The sequence below is a fragment of the Fundulus heteroclitus genome, chromosome 22 (assembly GCF_011125445.2).
Source record: "Fundulus heteroclitus isolate FHET01 chromosome 22, MU-UCD_Fhet_4.1, whole genome shotgun sequence".
NCBI lineage: Eukaryota > Metazoa > Chordata > Actinopteri > Cyprinodontiformes > Fundulidae > Fundulus > Fundulus heteroclitus.
In genome coordinates this window covers 6310151-6332277 of record NC_046382.1, presented here as the reverse complement: position 1 = coordinate 6332277, position 22127 = coordinate 6310151, and the positions used below count along the sequence as shown (strand labels likewise).

General features: G+C 45.2%; 1 protein-coding gene across 2 annotated transcripts in view; it reads left to right on the top strand.

Moving 5' to 3' along the window:
• Window positions 1-79: 79 nt before the first annotated feature.
• smoc2 (SPARC related modular calcium binding 2) overlaps window positions 80-22127 on the top strand; it is a 42111-nt gene continuing 20063 nt past the window's right edge. For both annotated transcript variants that reach the window (XM_036126523.1, XM_036126522.1), the window contains exons 1-6: window positions 80-430; window positions 10925-11087; window positions 14227-14324; window positions 14446-14545; window positions 17740-17781; window positions 19240-19281. In XM_036126523.1, coding sequence (XP_035982416.1) covers window positions 356-430; window positions 10925-11087; window positions 14227-14324; window positions 14446-14545; window positions 17740-17781; window positions 19240-19281 — 520 coding nt within the window. In that variant the 5' untranslated portion in view covers window positions 80-355. The remainder of the gene's footprint in view (window positions 431-10924; window positions 11088-14226; window positions 14325-14445; window positions 14546-17739; window positions 17782-19239; window positions 19282-22127) is intronic.

Here is a 22127-nt window from a genome sequence, read left to right as displayed (position 1 = left end):
TGAAAGAGGAGAAAAGAGAGAGAGAGAGAGAGGGAAGACACGGAGGGAGGGGGGAAGGTCAGGGCTGCGGGGGGGGGGGGTTTATTACTCTGCCAGACGTAAGGAGAGTTTCTACAGACGCGGGTTGGCAGAAGAAAACAAGGAAACGGAGCGAGACCAACCAGCAGCGCGGTTCTGTTCCTCACAGGTACTTTCCGCAGGCAGTGGGGTTTTTCAGCTCCTTTTCCCCCCTCCATCGCCTTTCTCCACGAACATTTTTCTGGTGCTGGAGGGACGGACGTCCGCGCAGTGGAGCGCAGGGGATTTTTGGACCGTGCGTAATTCTGGAGAGTTTGTGTTGTTGCGCTGCGTCAGGATGCGCGTCTGGCCGCTGCTGTCTCTCCTCTGCCTGATGTGCGCAGGACGCGCTCAGAAGTTCTCCGCTCTCACGGTATGAAGCCGCAACTGTCACACCACGTTTCACATTCTGAGGGGGAAAAAAAGCATTTTTACATTTAGATGGCGATTTGAAAACCCCACAAATCTAGTTTTGTAGACAATTTTTTACACAAGATCATTAAAAAAAAATAAAAAAATAAATACAGGAATGTTTGCGTAAGGGAAGTCTGTCCAGATTGCTGCCTCGTTGCTGTGTGGCAGGTAAGGTGCCACCTGGCTGTTAAAGCAGGTGTTGGTGCTGTTGGTGGTGTCAGGCAGGTTCTGCGTCCTGCTGGAATCAGCATCTCCATTAAGCTCGTCAGCAGAAGGAAGCATGGGTAGGAGGCTGTGGTGACTTTGAACCTGATAAAACCCAGTACCAGCAGGTGATCTGGCTCCACACCTCATCTCTAGCGACTCGGATTCTCTTCCTTGGTACTCTTCCTCCACACTCAGGGACCTGTCCTCTTTCTCAGTCCTGGTAGGACATTTATGATCTGATGTCCTCCCTGATGGTTTGTGTGTGGAAGCACGTAATCATCTGCAGTCAACGGCCGTGAATATCCACCAAAATCTTCTCTGGGTTTTGATTCATAACTCTAGCCAGGCTGCGATTATTGCTGTTTCTATTTCGCCTTTCTCTGTCACACTTTTTCCTTCCACTAAACTTTTCATCAGTATGCTTTAGCGATGACCTTTTATGGCTTACACAAACAGCTTCAGCCTCAGTGAATGTCTGCTGGAGCGCTCTGCAATCAGCCGTCGACCACAATGCAACATTTCCGTATTAAGTCCTTCTTTTATTGGTCTTTTATATTCAGGTTTTCCTTCACTGCAAGCCAGTGTCATCAAAACGAATTGAAATAAATGCCACTCTTAAATCGATACACTTTATTAACTGAAGTATTGAAATAATTTCCCTTTTCGATTATACTGTTATTTATTAAGATGCACCTGTAAGTGGCTCAAACTTTAGGCACCATGTAATGTCTCCTTGGAGGAAATTGTCAGAAGGAAACTGGGGATCCTTTGAAACAATCGTTGCAGTAGGTGAACATCTTTACATGCACGTGAAAAACAAAAAACAGTCATTGCTAAATTAATAACAGAGGTTCAGACTGCCTTCCTCAGCAGTGACACCCAGAATAAACAGAAGCCTTCACGGGTTTGTTAAATGGAAGCTGTTTTATGTCATTAACTGTTATAAACATGCTGGTATGTAGAATTTTACATTAGTTTAAATAGGAATGATTTCTCATTTGTTCAGATGGCACCACATGTGCATGCAGCCGTGTTTGTGTCGATGCATGTTTAAAACTGAACAATGACCTTCCTTCATCTGACTCGGCAGTCAGCAGGGCCAGACAACACAGAGACGGGGCCCCGGGCGAGTCCCCCCATTTGTGCAGCCCTTGCAGTCCCTGCACCCCCCCCCCCCCCCCCCCGAAGTGTTACTAGAACGTAACACTAAACTAAAACTAAAAAATTATTTATCTAAAGCGTTTCCGTCGCCCCGCCAGCACTGCTGCCCTGTGTGAGCAGCCCTGTCGTTAAAACCACTTCTAATTTTTTATTTTTACTTTCTGGATTTCTTTGAAGCCTGAAAGGAACAAGCTTTATGAAGACAGGTGGGCAACACCTCAAACGGTGACAAAAAACAATTTACACACATACAGAGGTGGTAACTAGTTACATTTACTCAGTTACATTTACCTGAGTAACTTTTTGAACAAACTGCACTTTTTACTTTTACTTGAGACACATCAACTCAAATATCACTCCTCTTACTATAGTAAATTATCTGGCTGCTCTACCTGCTGTCAGTAATTTCATGAATAAAGAACAAACTTGTTTTAACCAAAAATGCTCCAGAGACAAAAAAAAAATCTGGAGTTTATGTTAAAGTGAGACTTCTTAATTGCACACAAGCTTTGTTACTTTAATGTTATTTTAATCTGCAGAACTCATTGAGCCAATAGGAGGTCAGATGAGCGTTCAGTAAACAGTAGATATTGTCACTTAAAGTACTTTGCACTGTTCTAACATTCTGCATATACATTAACTGCTGTACGTACTGCTTTTAAGTCTAATGTTGAAGAAAAATGATATCTTTAAAATACCAGAAGTTGTCTGTCTGATTATCATTTTTAAATATTTGTTATACTTAGTTACTCAATACTTGAATAACCTTCTTACCGAATACTTTTTTACTCTTGAGTAATTAATTTCCTGGCTGAAGGTTTTACTTTTACTTGAGTAAAATGTGTTGAAGTGGTGCTACTCTAACTTTGGTATAATTTTTGGCTCCTCTGCCCACGTGTGGTGGATTGTTTCTCAGCGTTTCTGAGGACTTTGGTCGTCTCACCTGCAGCAGAGCTGGGTAGCGCGGACCGACAGGTAGGGCTGTCTGTCAGCACACCTGTCTGCCTGTCTACCTGTCTGCGGCCCCTCTGGTGCAGAGCAGCACCGCCGCACATGGTTCTGTTTACAGCCACGGTTTCTTTCCACAAACCGAAAAAAAAAAAAGAATTACATTTTGACAGGGGCTGGGATTTCATTGCTGCGATCAAGTTCAGGTATAGAGCCAAAGAAGGATTAACAGGGAGTGGAATGTGCTCTGTCAGAGGAGACCCCCCCCCCTCCTCTCCCTCCTTACCTCGATTTACCGGCTGATGTGGCAGCAACCTCCCAAGACACTTTATTTATGGCTTGCGTTAAGATGTCCAAGAGTTACTAACCTGTGAGTAAAAAGGTTGAAACCCTTTTGCCTGTGACAGCGCTGTGAAGCCGTGGAATGTGGGAGGAATGGATCCAGCCAGCCAAAGCTCCCCTAAAACTGAGACGCACATTTACTCGCACTAAATCTGCCCGTAGTCTGTGTGTGTGTGTCGGGATCTCTTCTTGAGAAATGGAATCAGAGCGTTTTCAGGTCATAAAGTCGTGAAGCGTTTGCCGGGGGGGAGCAGATATTTCTGGCCTCCCACGTTCTGATGGCTGAGCATCGAAAAGCGTGGCTGCTTGTTTTGCATGTTGCAGTGATTTCTGTCAGATCGACTCTGAACTCTGTGTTACTGGAGCTGCTCCATTCCTAAGCTCATCTCTGCAATGTTCTCGGGTTTCTGTGTCAGAGCTCCAAGGGTTCGTTCATTTTATCGGGTATTTTCCAGCATAATTAATCTGAGAGGCTTGTTCCGTGGGGGAATGAGAGAAGAAAACGATGGGTGAAAAGATGGAAGGGCACAGACAAAAAAAAAAAAAAAAGGACAGCGTATATTTTTTTAAGGAGTTAATTTTAACACGATAGTTGGAAAAACGTTCATGCCTCGCAAGCTTTTCCATATATTAGTCACATTTATTGGGATTTCTGTGACAAACCAACTTTAAGTTTGTTTTGCAAATGTGAAGAGAAGGAAAGTGATTCATGGTTTTCAGGGTTTTTTTTTTACCAAAAAGTTTAAAAATTGTGGCACCCCTGAGTCAGCACTTGTCTGGGTGTTGTGTGTGTGTGTGTGTGTGTGTGTGTGTGGGGGGGGGGGGGGGGTTCTAGAAGCAGCTCAGTCAGATTGGATGAAGAACATTTGTGAACATCAATCTTTTTTGGTCTTGGCACACTCAGGTCTTGGTAGATTCAGGTCTGGACTTTGACTAGGCCATCCTGGCAGATGAATAATGCTTTGAGCTAAATGACCTCAGCCCCCCAGTCCAAGTCTCCTGCAGCCACTGGCAGGTTTTCTTCTATCAGACTTAGACTTAGACATCTTTATTTGTCATTTTGTATGTACAGAGTGCATACAGAACGATATTTCGTTGCATACAGCTTGTAATTAAAAAAGTAAACAATTGAAATGTAAACATTGCAGGAGAAGAGAACAGTGAAAACCATTTGTATGTGCAGAAATGTCAGTGTTCAGTGGTCTGTATTTAGCTGCCTGCATCTTCCCACTAAAGCTGACCATCTCTCCCGCAGCATGATGCTCCCACCACCGTGGGTCACCATGTGCACCGTGTCTTCAGACTGATGTTTTCCCCCAAACATCATCTAAGCCAACAGGATAAGTCCCCATCTTCTCTGAGCAGAGCTCCATCTTCCACATTCCCCTGCCTCTCTTTCAGTGAAGGCTCTCCTCTCGCCACGCTCTCATAAAGGTTTTTCCCACCTGAGCCGTGGATCTCTGCAGCTCATCTAGAGTTACCACGTGCCCCTTGGCTTTGTCGCTGATTAATGCTCTCCCTGCCCTGTCGTTTCGGGTGGACACACTCTTTAACTTTTAAGGGCAGTCAGTTTGATTTAGTCTCATCATTAAAGGATTCACACACTATTTTATAAAAAATAGTGTGTGGATCCTTTAGCAAGGCACGGTAAGAGTTTAGTGACCATCTTCACACCTGTCCAAGGAGGCATTTCTCTCCTTGTTTCTCCATCAGTGTCCACTCACAGTAGCCATTTTTTCCATCCAAACATCTTGCTCTGGTCGACACAAAAGGCTGCTTAGAGGCTTTCTGCCCCGATGCAAACTAATGATCCCCTTTGCATCCGTGCATCGATGCAGGAAACCCCTGCTAAGGCCATTTACCACATCGGCCCCGCTGACCCTTCACGGCTGTGGTGTCGGGGGGCTCCTCAGAGCGCTGGAAGCGGGAGCCTCTCCACCCGCAAGGCCCTTATCAGCCCACAATGGGCTCCCTGCTGGAGGCTTGCCTCTGCTGCAGCCATTCAGCCCCACAATGCAACAGAGCCGAGGGGGAGGTAACGGGGTTCGACTGGTGTGCCGGCGCTCTGGGCGTCTCGCCGTCTTTCATCCGTCCGCTGTTCCCTCACTAACCTCTTGTGTTCTTTTCAGCCGATGCGAGCCGCATCTACGCTCAAAGAAAGAAAGAAAGAAAGAAATCTGAAAAGAAAGAGCAAAGAAAGGGAGAATATGAGAGGCAGCTGTCTGGAAGGAGGCAAGGAAAAGGATTTGGGTGGTGGATTGAGTCTCAGTGTCTTGTGTGGAGCTCCTTTCTGATGAATCGGGGTGGAAGGCTGAGTGGTGTGTGGAGGCAGAGGCCATTCATCACCGCCCTCACCTCACGATGCCGCTAAGTGGGAGAGGCCGGAGTGAGACGTCAGGGCCGGACACTCAGCAGACTCCATTACTACCCAAAACTTCTTGACCCGCCTCAGTTCCATGTCCTACGTCTCGTCTTCCTTCGGCAAAAACTCGGTTCTCTGAAGAAAAATCTGGGTGGCGGGTTTCACGCTTGGCTGACTCCACAGCTCGCTGCGTTCTCCGAGGCGGTGATCTGGGAGCTTTGTGGCGGCCCTGCAGGCGCTCTGCGCGCCGCTGTGGGCTCTATAGTCAGCGTTTAGCGGGACGCTGAGCCGCTGAAAGACTTCAGTTCTGGTTGTCAGTCTGCGGGCCGTGGGGGGGGGGGGGGGGGGGGGGGGTGTTGCTGCTGCGCCCAATGCCGGAGGGCCACCGCCGCGGCCTCGGTCGCACTCACACAGACGCCCGGGGGCGGTTGCCAGTGTCTTTGCAAAAGAAAGCCTGGAGTGAAGGGGGAGCTGTGAGAGCCAGAGAGGAGGATGAGATGGTGGGAAAAGTCACGAGAAGAGGAAACGGAGCACCACCAGGAGGAACTAAGACTCAAAGCAAGCAGCGCTGCAGGAGAAAAGACATACAGACATGGACACATCTGCCAGCGATGCTTTCAACATGCTGTAAAAAGCCTTGAGCTAAATGATTCTCTCTATGCGCTCCTCTCTTCAGGCTTCCTGCTTTATGGATCATTATTCTGCTGAGAGACCCAGAGATTATCCGTTTGCATTTTTCTAGCACGGGTTGTCAGAAATGTCATCTAAAACGTCCCGGTTCTTCACAACGGCACACATTCTGATAAGGTTCCCAGAGCTTTGGGAGAGAACCTGTCCCCTGGCACACAGACCTTAGCGGTGGGGCTGAGGGGCTTCTCCACATGTTCATCCTGCGTTATGGACAAAAACCATCTGGAGCGTTCGCTGCTCATAGGGTCAGTCTTAGTCTCATCCAATCAAAGCTCAGTTAAATGTCCATCAAACTCCAGATGTTTACATTTGTGATGGTAGGACAGTGTTCTTGCATGCTGACATAATGGATAAGGCACTGGCCTCCTGAGCTAGGGATTGTGGGTTCAAGTCCCATCTGGGGGGGTTTGTGGCACGGTTGTTAGGAAGCAGGGTGCTTATGCAGTCCAGTTGAGTTCATCATATACTGTCCATACCAAAGGTTTGGAGCAAAACTGAGTTTTGGGGGGAGTGGTGGCCTAGTGGTTAGAGCATTGTGCTTGTGTCTTGGAGGTTCTGGGTTCAAGTGCCACTCTGGGTCCCAGAGCAAGACCCTTAACCCCCGATTACCCCCCACAGTGGCAGCACACTGCTCCCTGAGGGGATGGGTTAAATGCAGAGAACAAATTTTATTGGAATGTATGTTGCAATGACAATAAAGATTATTAAGAAGGTTATTTTGGAGGCTTCCTGACCAAAGATTCAGTTCAATTCAATGTTATTTATATAGCGCCAATTCATGAAACATGTCATCTCGAGGCACTTTATAAAGTCAAATTCAATCATATTATACAGATTGGTCAAAAATGTCCTATATAAGGGAACCAGTTGATTGCTTCAAAGTCCCGACAAGCAGCATTCACTCCTGGAGAACCGTAGAGCTACAGGGAGAGTCGTCTGCATTGTCCATGACTTTGCAGCAATCTCTCATACTGAGCAAGCATGAAGCGACAGTGGATGCCACTCTTTGCTCCCGTTCCTCACCAGCGAGCTCCTGAGATTTTACTCACCACTCTTACTAACGTGCTAATTGTCCATGATGGTGAATTCAGTCACACTTCCACCTTCACTAACCTTTTTAGTCATTCCTCTCACTGTAGACATGGACGGGTTTAGGTAGGAGGCTGTTTTCTTGCAGCTATTTCCTGAATTATGAAGATCAGCACAGATTTGTCTCACTTGAATGGTATGTTCGCTCATCTTTCCCATTTCTAACAGTGGCTGAGAGCCAGTGGCCAGGCCCCTGCGTCTCGTCATAGTCATGCACCAGGGAAACAGGAAGCCATGCATTACTAATTACTGAAATCCTTTATTAATAAAATGCAAAGTTTATTTGAAAGAGAACCGTTGTTGCCCTGGTGTCCCTCTCTGGATAAATATACTCAATTTAAAGATTGTATTCTCCTCATATTTTCAGTCTAAGATTATTTTAATGCAATAAAAGATCAGTTTGTACCTTTTTTTCCATCAAATAACCATAAGAACCAGTAAACCTCTCTGCTTCTATAAGTAGCCGTTGAAAGAGACCAACAGGATCTCTTCTTCATATTTTAACACTGCTCGTTAAGGTAGACCAGTGGTTCTTCAAACGCCAACGGCGGATCGTGCAGCCAACTCATCTGGAGCTCCTTGATGGGTTCAGAGGTGGAGGAATGATCAGTCATAAAAAAAAATCTCTGTTCTACGCTTAGATAATCAGCAGCTGCCAGTCCGCTTCAGTTACTGTGACTTTTTGTGATGATACATGATTTAGATCTCGTCTTAGAAAGCTGTTGGCTTAGTTTTAATTCTCATCATTCATCATGCACTCTGAGAGCCAACCATATCCTTCCTCTACTTTGTGTTGTGAATAACAGAATATAAAAGAGACATCAGAGCACACCTGAAGTATCCCAGCGCTTTGTGATGCCTTCTCTTTGTGGAACACCTTTAAAAAATAAAAAGCCCATATTCCTCGTAAAATGTGACTTTTTACGTCTCTCAGCCCAAATCCCTCATGGCTTCTCCTCCGATGTGTCTGAACGGGCCTTTCCGCTCTGATATCTCCAACGGGAAGATTTACGAGCGGGGCTGACAGAGTGGGCTGCAGACCCCCCCCCCTCCCCTCCCCCCCCAGGGTGAATCCACCTCTCCTGCCGTCCCTCTCCCAGGTGCAGGCAGCCCTGCAGCCATACCTGTCTACAAAGGGGGGGGGGGGGGGGGGGGTAAGCAGGGGGAGGCGAGGAGTCCTGTCACCAACCCTCATCTCTCCGTTCATTTGTAAAATGTCAAACACTGCAAATTTTTCTTTTATTGGTGATGATGGCTCCTTCCTCCTGGAGCCGGGTCTCGCCTGATTCTGCGTTTCGGGGGGTTTCCTGCTGCTGTCTGCGTCCTCCGTGCCTCGGATCGATGCGTGCACACGATGGAGGAGGCAGAGCTGGCCTTTTGTGCATCTGTTGAACGCCGAGCAAACGTTTCACAAAAGAGCTGAAAGAAAAGCGTAAACCGCGTTAACAGCGGGGAAAACAGAACGTATGCGCATTCATCTCTGCGCGCTGCTGCACCTGTGTTGGCACGGGCGTGGAGTTCATTGCTTCAACAAAGTAATCACACAAAAAGTGCCTGAAAAAAAAGGTGAGTGATGTGTGGTTGGTTCAGACCTTTATTTATTGTAGCAGTCACAGCTTGTTGCCAGCCCTCCTCACCTCTCTCTCTCTCTCTGGGGCTTCATGCCGCTGCCGCAGACACAATGGCGGCATTGACACAGGTGATCCGACGCGTTCAGCCGAGGCCTTCTGTCCTCGTTTCTCTTTTCATGGCTGAGCGCCGCGTCTTCAGGAGCGAGGCCAGGTGAATGCCCGCGCAAAGTGTTTGCACAGACAAAGACGGGCGGATGCGTCTGTCAAGTCTCCTGCAGGACCTCCGACAGAAATAAAGCGCAGCTGCGGCTGTTGACTTTGCTTTGCGCCGATTCAGAAGCGCTTCAGTAGCTCATGTTCCACTTTATCTTCAAACCGTCAGACTGGAGGACAGGCTGCAGTCCTGAAAGCTGCAAACTGCACATGCATCACGATAAATTAGAATGTCATTAGCAAATTATTTTACTCCAGTAATTGCAATACAGCTTGAAGGAAAATCCATCCATCCATTTTCTGACCCGCTTAATCCCTCATGGGGTTGCGGGGGTTGCTGGTGCCAATCTCCAGCGTTCACTGGGCGAGAGGCGGGGTGCACATTTTCTAAATTAGTTAGATATAATAGTGTGTGTCTATTGAATCCTACATGACTGGAGTGGAATTACCAAACTAAATGAACTATTTAATGATAGTCTACTATATTAACATATACCTTAATTCTGGTGTTGTAATTTCCATAAAATGCGGCTTTCTACGTCTGCGCCATCTGCTAACTATAGTGAATCCCTTAAAAGCTTCAGGTACACAACTCCTGAAGACGTAAATTTAGTTCACAATACTAGTTATCTACAGGACTGTCTCAGAAAATTAGAATATCGTGGAAAAAGTACGCTGGACAGTTGCAGAGTGGTCCAAAGTCCTCTTTTCAGACGAAAGCAAGTTTTGTATGTCATTTGGTAGTCAAGGCGCCAGAGTCTGGAGAAAGGCTGGAGAGGCGCAAAATCCAAGTTGCTTGAAATCCAGTGTGAAGTTCCCACAGTCAACGATGGTTTGGGGAGCCATGTCAGCTGCTGGTGTTGGTCCACTGTGTTTCATCAAGACCAGAGTAAATGCAGCTGTGTACCAAGAGATTTTAGAGCACTACATGCTTCCATCTGCTGAAAAGCTCTATGGAGATGATGATTTCATTATCCAGCATGATCTGGCACCTGCCCACAGTGCCAAAACCACCAGTAACTGGTGTACTGACCATGGCCTTACTGTCCTTGATTGGCCTGCCAATTCCCCTGACCTGAACCCCATAGAGAATTTGTGGGGTATTGTGAAGAAGAAGCTGAAAGACACCAGAGCCAACAATGCAAATGAGCTAAAGGCCGCTATTGAAGCATCCTGGGCATCCATAACACCTCAGCAATGCCACAGGCTGATTGCCTCCATGCCACGCCGCATTGATGCAGTAATCTGTGCAAAAGGATTCCCAACCAAGTACTGAGTGCATTAATGGACATTTTCAAATGTTTGATTTTGTTTTGCTGTTATAACTGTTTTTTTTTACTTGGTCTGAGGAAATATTCTAATATTTTGAGATAGGATATTTGAGGTTTCTTAAGCTGTAAGCCATAATCAGCGATATTAAAACAATAAAAGGCTTGCGATATTTCAGTTGATTTGTAATGAAGCCAGAATGTATGACATTTCATGTTTTTTAATTGCATTACAGAAAATTAAGAACGTTATCACAATATTCTAATTTTCTGAGACAGTCCTGTATATCCATAGGACAAATCTATCAGTAAAATTCTGTTTATAATAGTATCCATCTCTATATTTATTCAGTAAAAACCCATGTCCTGTACTTATGGAACCATTGTTTATCCTGCACTTGCTGCTATAGCACTTCTGGTTAGACCTAAACTGCATTTCGTTGCCTTGTACCTGTACCTGTGTAATGACAATAAAGTTGAATCTAATCTAAAAAAAAATCTAGGTTCTGTTTTTTAATGATTCAGAGCTCACTGCCTCTCAGAATCAACTCGCCTGGCCAATGTTTCCTCCCCTCATCCGCTCCGTTCTTCCCTTTTTGCAGTTTCTGCGGGTGGATCAGGACAAGGAGTGCAACATGGACTGCACCGGTGCTCCTCGGAAGCCGCTGTGCGCCTCCGACGGCCGGACCTTCACATCTCGCTGCGAGTTCCTCCGAGCCAAGTGCCGTGACCCCCAGCTGGAGGTCAACCGAGGGCCGTGCAAAGGTCAGGTCACGAGTCAGTCCTCAGCGATGCTCAAACACACTGGGGGAGGGGCGGAGGGATGGGGGGGGGGGGAGCCTGTGGGTTAAATTCATTTCAGCATAATTGAATCTTTCAGAGAGCATAAGTGGGTTTGACACTGTGAGAGTGGGAGGGTGGGTGGGTGGGTGGTGGAGGACTCCTGCCTGGATTGGTTCCCACTTTTTCCATCTTGTAAGTTTGTTGTTAACACCATCAACATACTGAATATATTAAATAGTGGTAAGGACCTTCAAATTTAAGACCTTTCCAGATTTAGTGATCTCATCATACCAGATGTAAAGCTCTGCATGAGCTGCAGATGTTTTGTTTTGCTTCACTTTGTCCCACAACCTTATCAGGATTTATCTGATAAATTAACACCAAACGTCCAGCAGTGAAACGTCCAATTCGCTGTGAAACCCTTAAATAAAATCCAGAACAACGACCCGCCTTCAAAATTCACACATTTAGTGAAGACAATCTGTGTCTGTATATCCAGCTGTTCTTTGAAGGCTTCAGAGGTTCCTCGGAGAACATTAGGTAACAAACAGCATCATTGAGACCAAGGAACAAAGCAGACAGTAAGTTATAAAACAATGGAAGCTGAAATTCTGGTCAGATGAGACTAAAATGAACCCTTCTAGCTGAAATACAAAATGCTGCGTGAAAGAAAACCAAAATTCCCACAGCGAAGCATGGTGGTGGCAGCATCATGCTGTGGGGATGTTTTTCATCAGCAGGGTCCAGGAAGCTGGTCAGAGTTCATGGGAAGATGGATACAAGACAACATACAGCCAGAGCTAGGAGGAGCTTAGATCCAGACAAGGAGAAGCAGCATTTAGTTCCTATGCTCTGCTTATCTGGAACAAACTTCTAGAAAACTTGTAAAGGTGCAGAAAGCCTGAGTTCCTTTAAGATTAAGATTAAAAACACATTTGTTTAGGGTTGCCTTCAACTGTTCTAGTTGACTGAAACACCACTAGTGTTTTATTTATTTATTTATTTTAATGTTCTATTTTCTATCTACATTTTATTCCTACTTGCTTTTATCCTGTTTTATTTTGCTATATTTTAATCATGTAAAGCATTTTGCATTGTCTTTGTACTGAATTGTGCTATATAAATAAATTTGCCTTGCCTTGCCTTGCCTTGCCTTGCCTTAGATCAGAGTGGGTTCATATGCTAGAGTGGCCTAGTCAAAGTCCGCAGCCAAATCCAGCTGAGAATCTGTAGCAACACTGAAAAACAATTGAGACTGATTTAGTTTCCAAAGAAGAAAAGGCAAAAATCTACAGATGTTGAAAGCTGGCAGAAACAAACCCTAAAAGATCTGCAGCTGTAATGTTTTCCTGTAACGTAGAGACTCAGGGAAGCTAAATACAAATATCAACTAACAGACAAGATGTTTAAGAACAACCCAATTTGAAAACCATCTCAGTTTCACTTTACTGTTATAGGTTTCCTTTATTACATACAATCCCCTCCCAAAAAAAATGAAAGTTAATGGTTGTAACATTTAAAAACTGAACAACTTTAACTGGAGGCCCAGCGAACAGTGAGGATGAATCTCTGCTGAGGGTCGAGCGGCTCATAGACCGTCTCGTTGTTTCAGTCCTTCTCTGACGGAGGAACCCCTCCACCCCCGCCCCGCTCGCCAGCGTCATATACCAGCTCATCGCTCTACAGCCTGGGGACAATGCCCCTTTCTTACCACGTTAGAACGCCAATGCAGGGCATGCAAGTGAAAAGGTTTGCTTTTATGTCTAATATGAAGGAAAACCACGCTACAGCGGCTGTGTACCCGCGGTGGGTTTCCATGGCAGTCTTTCTTAGCAGACATCTGGACGTAGCTGACAGCGACGCTCCTGCAAATAGAGGCTCCCAACTAGGAAGCTGAAAAGACGGGAGCCATGAAATTGGTTATGCATGCATCAGTAGCATTACCCCCCCCCCCCCCCCCCTGCCTCTGGACTAAAAGGCACAGCGACGGCAGGCGAAGGCCGCCTGGAGAAATAAAGCAGAGTTTGCAGGCTGGTCTGAAAGCACAGGGATGGCATTGTGCGTGCGAGGACGGTGAGAGTGGCACCACATTTGTTTCCTATCACCGCGCTCTGATGATTCCAGCGTCCCGTCATCTTTTCCAGACAACACTTTTGCTCCGAGCGCGACGGGTTTTTTAGATTTTCCACCGCAGCTAACTTTAGAGTTCCTTAGCTCACTGCCATCCGTCCATCCGGAACGTCCCTCTCCTCACCGGCGTCCCTGAAACGGCCTCCAGACTGAGACAAACCAGCACCAGCAAGTGTCTAACAGTGTGTGTGCCAGCGGCTCTCATCCTGCCGACCAGAGCGGCGAATGTTTTTTAGCTTACCCTGAGTCATTGTGTTAATGGGATTCGAAGCTGTCAGCCGGAGAGCCACCGCTTGGCAGGCCGCTGATGTGTCACAACAAGTTACCATCAAATCCCGTCGTCACTGATCCGCCGTTCCTGAGCGTTTGCACAGCTGGCCAGGTGAGCCGAGGCACCTGTGCACTGACAGGATGAGCCGTGGCCCCGACTGCCACATGTGGAAGACTCTAGGTGTGCACAGGTGAAAGGTTCCCGACCCGCATGTCTGCTGACAGACGCTGTAATTCAGACGGAGAGTAACAGATGGTTGGGCTGCAGGGCGATAGCAGAGCAGACATCAGGGACGGCTGAGGTTTTCCTTGTGCATCAGCCCTTTTTCGGGGTGACTGAAATATTTGGCTGGATCAGCCTCACTAAGTAATGGCTTTACCACCAGGCACAGCGCAGGTTTCCCGGATTTGCTCCTAATACGACTCGTGTTGCTGCTTCTTCTCCCAGTCGCACAAACATCTGCAGCTTCCGAAATGCAGTGAACCGCTTCCCCTCCGGTGTCCCCCCCCCCCCCCCCCCCCACCACCACCACCACCACTTTGTGTTTTTCCCCTCTCGTTTTTCATGATCTCTGAGATTCAGCATTCCCCCTCTGACTCCTTCAGTATGTTGGCTTCATAGTTGTGGAATATTTAAGAAAAATAGTCGCGCTGTGGGCTAAATGATGGCCGCCTCTGATGTTTAGTGATTCTTGTGTGTGTGTGTTGTTATTATCCTCAGAAACATCCAGATGTGTGGCAGAGAAGAAGTACACGGAACAACAGGCCAAGAAGCAGGCCTTTGTTCCTGTATGCAACCCTGACGGCACTTACAGCGAGGTAACAAACAGCTTTACATAAATGACACTTAAGTTCCTAATTAAAGCCATAACTTTTGACCAGGGACGCCATTCGTTGTTCAGCTTTTGCCGTAAAGTAACACCTGAAGGTATCTCTTTAGGTCCAGTGCCACAGCTACACTGGATACTGCTGGTGTGTCACCCCTAATGGACGGCCAATCAGTGGTTCTTCTGTTGTCAATAAAAAGCCTCGATGCCAAGGTGGGTAAATTCAGAATATTTTCTTTTAGCTTACATTTTTAAGGTCATCTATAGTCCTCACCAAAGTATTTATACCTTCTGAACCTTTTCAGTTTTTTTCACGTTACATCCAAAAACTTCAATTTGCCTTTTTTTTGTGGAGTTTATGTGAGATTAACATTTTTGCCCATTATTCTTCTTCTTTGTGTTGTGGCTGAGCCAAACCACACAGTGATGGATAAACAGCAGACAACTGAGTGATGGTCATGTAGAGCAGGGGTTCCCAAAGTGGGGGTCGAGTGAATACCTGACTCCGCCAGATGGATTTGCTCCGCATATCCATCTGGAAACCTTCCGTTGAAGTAATTTTGGGAAGGGGCGAAAATACTGGTTAGCTGATTGGCCTATGTTGGTGATAGACGGGCCAAATAAACCAATCAGATTCGTCGTCGCTCGTAACAGAGCGACGACGTAAACACAACCACAAGCCAAGCTACTCTTGCTGCTGCAGGTAAAGGCTCGTTAGCTCAGCAAAGAAATACTCTGTAATTCCGATAAAACTTGCTCGATAGCCACGCTAACGCTAGTTTCATCGGCTGAAGCCGCCATGTTCTTTAGACTGAACTGTCGCTCTTCTCGTTGCGTCACACCTCAACCCGCCTCAAAGCCAACGCTGATTGGACGTTCGTTTGGTGAACGGCTCCAAATTTTCTTTAACGGAGAGTAGCCAGACTGATCTGCGAGTGAAACCTTGAAAGCTCGCGAGATCAGGATGGTCTCACGAGGCTAGGTCAAGTGAGAGGATTTGATGCTGATGTTTTTTGTAAGAGTTCTTATAAAAATACAACTATATTCTAATAGTTTTACAACTTTATTCTCTTAATATTCTGACTTTATTTAGCCCCCCCACCAGGCTCTGGTGCTATAATCTGGGGGCCCAGGCTGAAACATTTGGTAACCACTGATGTAGAAGATGACCAGCAGCTCCTGTGGAAGGTTGGACGTCTTGCCGCAGAAAGTCCAGTCTCTGTTGGGCCTTCTTCAGCAGAGACAATGTTTGGAAGCCTGTTTTCCAGGAACCCAAAGAGTCAAAGGCAGTACCCCACAATGCAACAGGGTGCCAGCTGTTTACCAAGACAGACGCCAGAGAGGATGATCTCTGGCATCTCTGAAGAGTGATGACCATCTTGGGTCCTGAGCAAAGGGGGTTTCTAGGAGCCAGCAGTGATCCTTAGCAGATACAGTGTTGTTGAGGATGGTGACGGGAGGCAGCCTGGGGGGCTATTCTCCTGGATTCCACCATCATCTCCACAGTCTTGAACAGTTGAAGCTCCAGGTGGTTCTTGCTGCACCAATCGACCGGCCAATCTGTCTCCTCATTGCATGAAGACTCTTCATCGTCCTGAATCAGACCAGTGACAGTGATCTCATCAGCAAACTTCAATTAGTGTGAGGGGAGAACTGAAGTGGGGAGAGGACACACCCCTGGGGGGCACCAATGCTAATGGTTCTTGATCTGGAGAAGTTCGTCACCACAAGTCGCTGAAAGGATTTCATGACCACAGACATCAGGGCGACAGGTCTGTAGTCATTTAACCCAAAGGTCAACAGGGTGATGATGTAGCATAAATTGGGCTCTAGCGTAAAATGCTTTAAGCGGTTGGAATGACTAGAAAAGTGGCATTTAAATCTCCATCCATTTCTCCATCAGCTTTGGTCAGCCTCCCTGTCCCTGGTCAACAAAGCCTCCCCACAGCATGATGCTGCCACCACCCTGTTTAACGATGGGGATATTTCCAGAATGACGTACAGTGTTTTTTTTCCCACCATATATAATGTTTTATATCTAAGCCAAAACAATATTTTGGTGTCATTTAAGCAGATCACCTTCTTCCACATTTGTCCCGTGTTCCCTCCATGGCGTGTGGATAAATGCATAGGAGACTTTTTATTGCACCGTTTCAACAATGCTTTGCCACATTGCTCTTGGATTCATGACTAATAGTTGACCTGTCAATAGATTCTCCCACCTGAGCTGTGGATCTCTGCATACTCTTCCAGATTTACCGTGGGCCTCTTGGCTGCCTCTCTGATTAATGCTCTCCTTGCCTGACCTGTCTCTTTAAACGGATGTCCATGTGTTGGTGACTCTGCAGTTGGTCCACTCTCTTCCCGTGTTCATGATGATGGATTGAACTGAGCTCTGGGAGATGTTCACAGCTTGGGATGTTGTTTTAGGACCTATTCCTGCTTTAAACATCCCCACATCCTTCCCCCTGACCTGTCCTGTGCATCTCTTGGTCTTTATGATGCTGTTTGTTAGGTAATGTTCTCAAACGAGCCTCTGAGGCCTTCATAGAACAGCTGGAATAACGCTCAGATTAAATCACACCCAGCTTGGCTTTGTTTATTAGTTAGGTGGCCTCTGAAGACAGTTTGATTGTACTGGGTTTTATTTATGGGAATTAGAGTTAAAGGGGCTGACACAAATGCACATTTAAATCACAAATGTCAAAAACAATTTTGTTCCACTTTATGATTCTGGAAAACTTCATGCTGGATTGTCGTATAAAATCCCAATTTAGAAAATGGAAGTTCTGGGTTTTATGAACAACCTGATTTGTATTTTTCTATGTCGATGATATCTGACTTTATAATAGTATAACATTGCGTGTTATGTTGGTGAGGGGAGGGCAGAGGGATTTCCAGCTCTGGGATCCGTGATGGACCGATGGCCACAGGGGGGTTCCAGGCCCTCCGCGGGCGTAAATATTGCTCAACTCCAGAGGCTGCGGTCTAAACAAACCGGGCAGCAAACCCACGATGCAGAGTTAGGCAACAGTTTAACTTTTAGGAATGTAAAAGTTTTTCAGAGGACAGTCCCTGCCACACAACCCCCCTAACCAATGCCACATGTCCTGACTACACATCTCTGTGTGACTGCCTGGGAGGTTGTCGGTGTCTCCCTGGTGAGACAGCAGCTGCTGCAATGCAACTTCCATCTTTACATTAGGTCTATTTCATGAGCCACAAGGGAGGCTAGATTCTACAACAAATGACCCATATAACAGCGAGACAGGACAGAATGGTCAAAATTATTTTGAAACTACCTAGATGAATGGATAAGGATGTTTGCTGGGTAAATGGGGGAAGTTCAGTGGGGGTTGTTGGGGAAGCTAATCTACCTGTGTTTAACTAAATCTGTTGATTTCTAGGTTCAAAACAAGACAGAGCGGCCCCCGTAGAGCCAAGACCAGGTGAGAGGTTTACATACGGAAACACACTGCCTCCCCTGTAAGGCATGCTCAGTCTGACTTCCCTGGAGTCATCTGTTGTAGTGACAGCGTGTTTATACGCCTAATTGTGACATTAACATTAACAACCGTGGGCAGTGAGGACAAACACCCAATAGAAAGTAAACTGTACACCAGCAGGACTGGATGATCACCTTCAGCCAGTTCTGACCAGTTCAGAAAAGTATAAACTGTTTTTCTGAGGCAAGGATACATCAGTGGCAAGACTGATTTCTCCTTGACTTTTAGCAACATCAGCACCTCCTCCTTTGTTATTTCCAGCTTTCATGAACATTAGTCGTCTTCATGAACGCTACAAATCAGGAGTAGATACTACCTGAAATGGAAATACTGATGATTAATATGACTTACTGTCTTAAAAAGATGCAACCTGTGATGTTCAGTTCACACATAAAGCTTCAGAGTGTAAGATTTTCACACTGGCGCACCATCTAGTGGTAATTAATTACAAACGACCTTGCTGTTAAGCTCGTAATAACTACTACAGAAGCCGTGGAGTATCATACATGTGACAATGTCAACATGTCCTCCATGTATTAGCTACTGCTAATAGCTAATAGCTACGGTCATCGTGTGAAATGGGTTTTTGGCATTGTTACCAAGTCCGCTTGTTTTTTTTTTAAAGTCGCTTGTAAATTCATTGAGTTGCTGTTTTTTTGTCTCATTTCTGAACATGCCGCCGCTCCCTGTACACACATACTAGAGGGAGAGGCAGACGAACAACAGAGCCGTCTCTGCCTGCAGGGAGGACAGGGTAGCTGCTGGACCACTCTGCCCTGTTTCTAACATAACGTGAAAATAAACTTTGCTGTTATTTTGAATTAACTTACCTGTCCAGCAGAAAGCTGCACCCTCTGCATCAGTTTTAAATCCCTGGTCCCTCATTAATGATCTCCACCTGGTAATAATAGCTGCACCGATATAGACTCTAGTTTTCTCCCGGTTATTACTACTTTTTCTTTTATTGGTTACTTTCTTTTCCCTCTCGCTGGGCAAAGAGTATGAATGGTCCTCCATTTTAACAGAGAACGGCAAATAGAAAGATTTACAGTCATCTTTGCTTGTTCATGCTTGTTTCGCCCCTTTCAGCTACTGAAATCAGAATTAACGATGCAATATGGCGCCTTCCAGTGAGTGCACCGACACCTAACGAGAACACTTTAATTTTTGATGTGAGGTTATTAGACTTTGGCAGAATATCTATTTATAAAAGCAATACTTGATTTTTGCTAATTAAAACCCTAATTAGTCACACACCGTCCCTTTAAGGCTGCCAGGAACCAGCAAGAGAAAATGTCATTAATTCAAATCCTCAGAATCACGTGTTTTTTTTTACAAGTTAAAATACAATTGGATTTTTAGTTGTTTATTTTTTGTAATTGTGACTCTGTTGCTTTTTAGGTTCAAAACCAGAAAAAGGAGCCTCCATGGATCCAAAACCAGGTGAGAAAAATGAACCCTAAATCAATGTGTGTTCAGTCTTTCTCTCTAAATATAAACTGTTGTGACAAACAACAGCATTTAATGACATAAGTATTATATTTTTGCAACACCTACTACTCAATTTCCTTCAGGGTTATAGGTCATGAAAGTTATATTTCCATTCATGTTCCAAGTCAGAAAATCTGTAAAAAAAAAAAGCTCAAAAGAAAGGGAGCACAAGGCAGCTGAGAACAAAGCCAAGCGCTGTTGAAGGATGAAGTTACAGTAGTGAACACTGAAATAAAATAGAATCCCATCCTGAATTGGACTTTATAAGACAGGGGTGCATATACTGAATTATCTAAATTCTCCAGTGGAATGCTGTCTGAAAGACCATATCCATCGACACATATAACCATCCATCGACAGGAAAGCTAATGCTAAACACGTGGTATTTGTCAAGGATGTTCATTTGGCTCAGACACTGAGAAAAAAAACTAATAATTGACTGATTATTGTGCATAAACATGCTGGCTGGACATTTTAAGGGAGTGGTTATTGTTTTAATTTATCAAAACAATCAGCGGACTCCTCCTTTTGCTGACAGCATCTCCACTAGCATCACCTGTCGTAGCGTAGAACAACCCGGCTAGGGCCTCTTCCCTCAGGCGTCGGTCGTTCCTCCCACTGAATCCTAGACTCATGTTGTTGCCTTACCCCGAGGCAAAAAGGTGTTTCAGATCTACAGACAGCTTTAGGTACGACTAACCTCCCTTACTGCATGTTTCCTGAGAAGAGAACCCTCTGGGAAAGTAAGAGCGCTCCCTCCACCCTGTTCTGTTCTCCCAATAAAACCTTCGTACCTTCGTACTCCCTCTGGGAAAACCTTCGTTTTACAGAAAACTATTTATTTTTGGAACAATACCAGCTCCAAATTATACATCATCATCCACACATGGGAAAAATATGGGGTTAGATACTTTATTGTCCACTAAATTTAGACTTCTTTCACCATATAGGAAGAAAAGTTTTAAAATGGACAAAGAACATAACTAAAACCAATAAGTTGACTCATTCTTTACTCAAACTTTTAAATGTCTGATATACGTTTAAAGCAATTAAAAGATCAACTGTGATTTCCTCATGATTATTAACTTCATGTATATTTTTTAATCTGCTTCTTTCCTCTGACATATCCCACAGGGTCTCATGCTTCCCTCCATACTATTTTCTTATTAATCTGTTATTTTTTTTTGGATTGAACAAGTTTCTAGGAGAAAGTTTGTGGTCCACTGCGACATAAGCTGCTTCTCTGCCTAAACGTTTCTGTTTTCTTCACCAGGCTGTCAAATTCATCTTGGCTAACAACTTTCCCTCTTCAGGCTGGTTCTTTTTTCTCCCAAAGTCTCAAAAGACAGAAGGAAACGTCCACAGATTAAACTCCAGTCTACTCTCCTTCTGTCTCTCATCAAACGTCTGCCCTCTTCCACATAAACAACCACTAAGATTTCCTTTGTTTCAGCACCAGAAGCAGTTAAATCTGCCCCGCTTGTTTAACTGAAACGATTTGGAAGCTCGCAAAGAGAGTCATTTGGGTTTATTCGGATAGATTCCCGATGCGATGGCAATCATCTGTGTTTCCCCCGTGGCTTTTTGTACCAGCGTGACTTCTCCTTCTGTTAACGGTCCGGTGCACGGCGTCCATCTTGGCCAGGTCGTTACACATTCATCACGGGAGGAGGAGCGCTGGAGGAATGAGGGAGGCAGGGACAGGGACAGCCTGCGGTTCCGTCTGAACTGGCTGGATAAACAGGGTGGTGAAAAGAAGAATAAACTCTGGCTCTGTGGTGCGCCAGCACTGAAAATAGCGGCGATTGCATCAATATTTTGATTTAAAAGAGCCCCATCAGGACCAAAGTGTTTTACAACGCACCGTGGCCCGCACAGTGATTCATTGCCCTTGATGTTTTCAACATTTTGTCACGTTTCCACCGCAAACTGATGTATTTCTTTGGGATTTTATGTGACAACAACACAACCCAGTCCAGCATTGAGAAGTTGGAAAAAAAATATACTTTGTTTCAAAAACATTTAACCCCCCAAAAACATCTGATAAATCTGTTTTATATTTGTTTTAACCCTCCTTTACTCTGACGTCCTGAAATGAAATCCAGTAAAACTAGCAGCCTTTAGAAGTCCCCTATAAGTAAACAGAGAAATGTTATATTTGTGTTGATAGAGCAAAGCGTTACATAACCGTGAAATGGGAGAAAATGATATGGTTTTAAATAATTTAAATACAAAAGTGTGGTGTGCAGTTGTTTTCAGCCCCCTTTGACTCTGATAGCTTTAAATAAAATACAGTAACATCAAATTTCCCTCAGATGTAGAGCTGCCTTATTAATTAACAATAGAGTCCATCTGAGTGTAATTTAATCTAATTTTAAATCCAGATTTTCTGTAAAGGCCACGTATCCCCAAACTTTGAGCATCTCCCAGTACAACCCTCCAGCTGAGCGTGGAGAGACGATGGACAAACTGCAGACCTAAGAAGACATGAGAGGTCAAACAAGCAGTGCATCAATAATAAAAGCAGCCCTGATGCTAATGGTGACTCTGGAGGAGCTGCAGAGATCCACAGCTCAGATACAAGAATTTGTTAGTCATAAATTTGGCCTTTGGTGGCGTTTATGAGGCTAATATGACAACAACCTGTCAGCCAGAGCTACACAAAACAGTCTAAGAGAACGACCGAATCCTTAATCTGAGAATTTTAGAAAACATTTGAAAATTGGTTTTCACTGTTGGAAAAGAAATGGTGCGTATCCTTTCAGCGGCCCTCTCATTCAGGTCCCCCTTATCAAAGA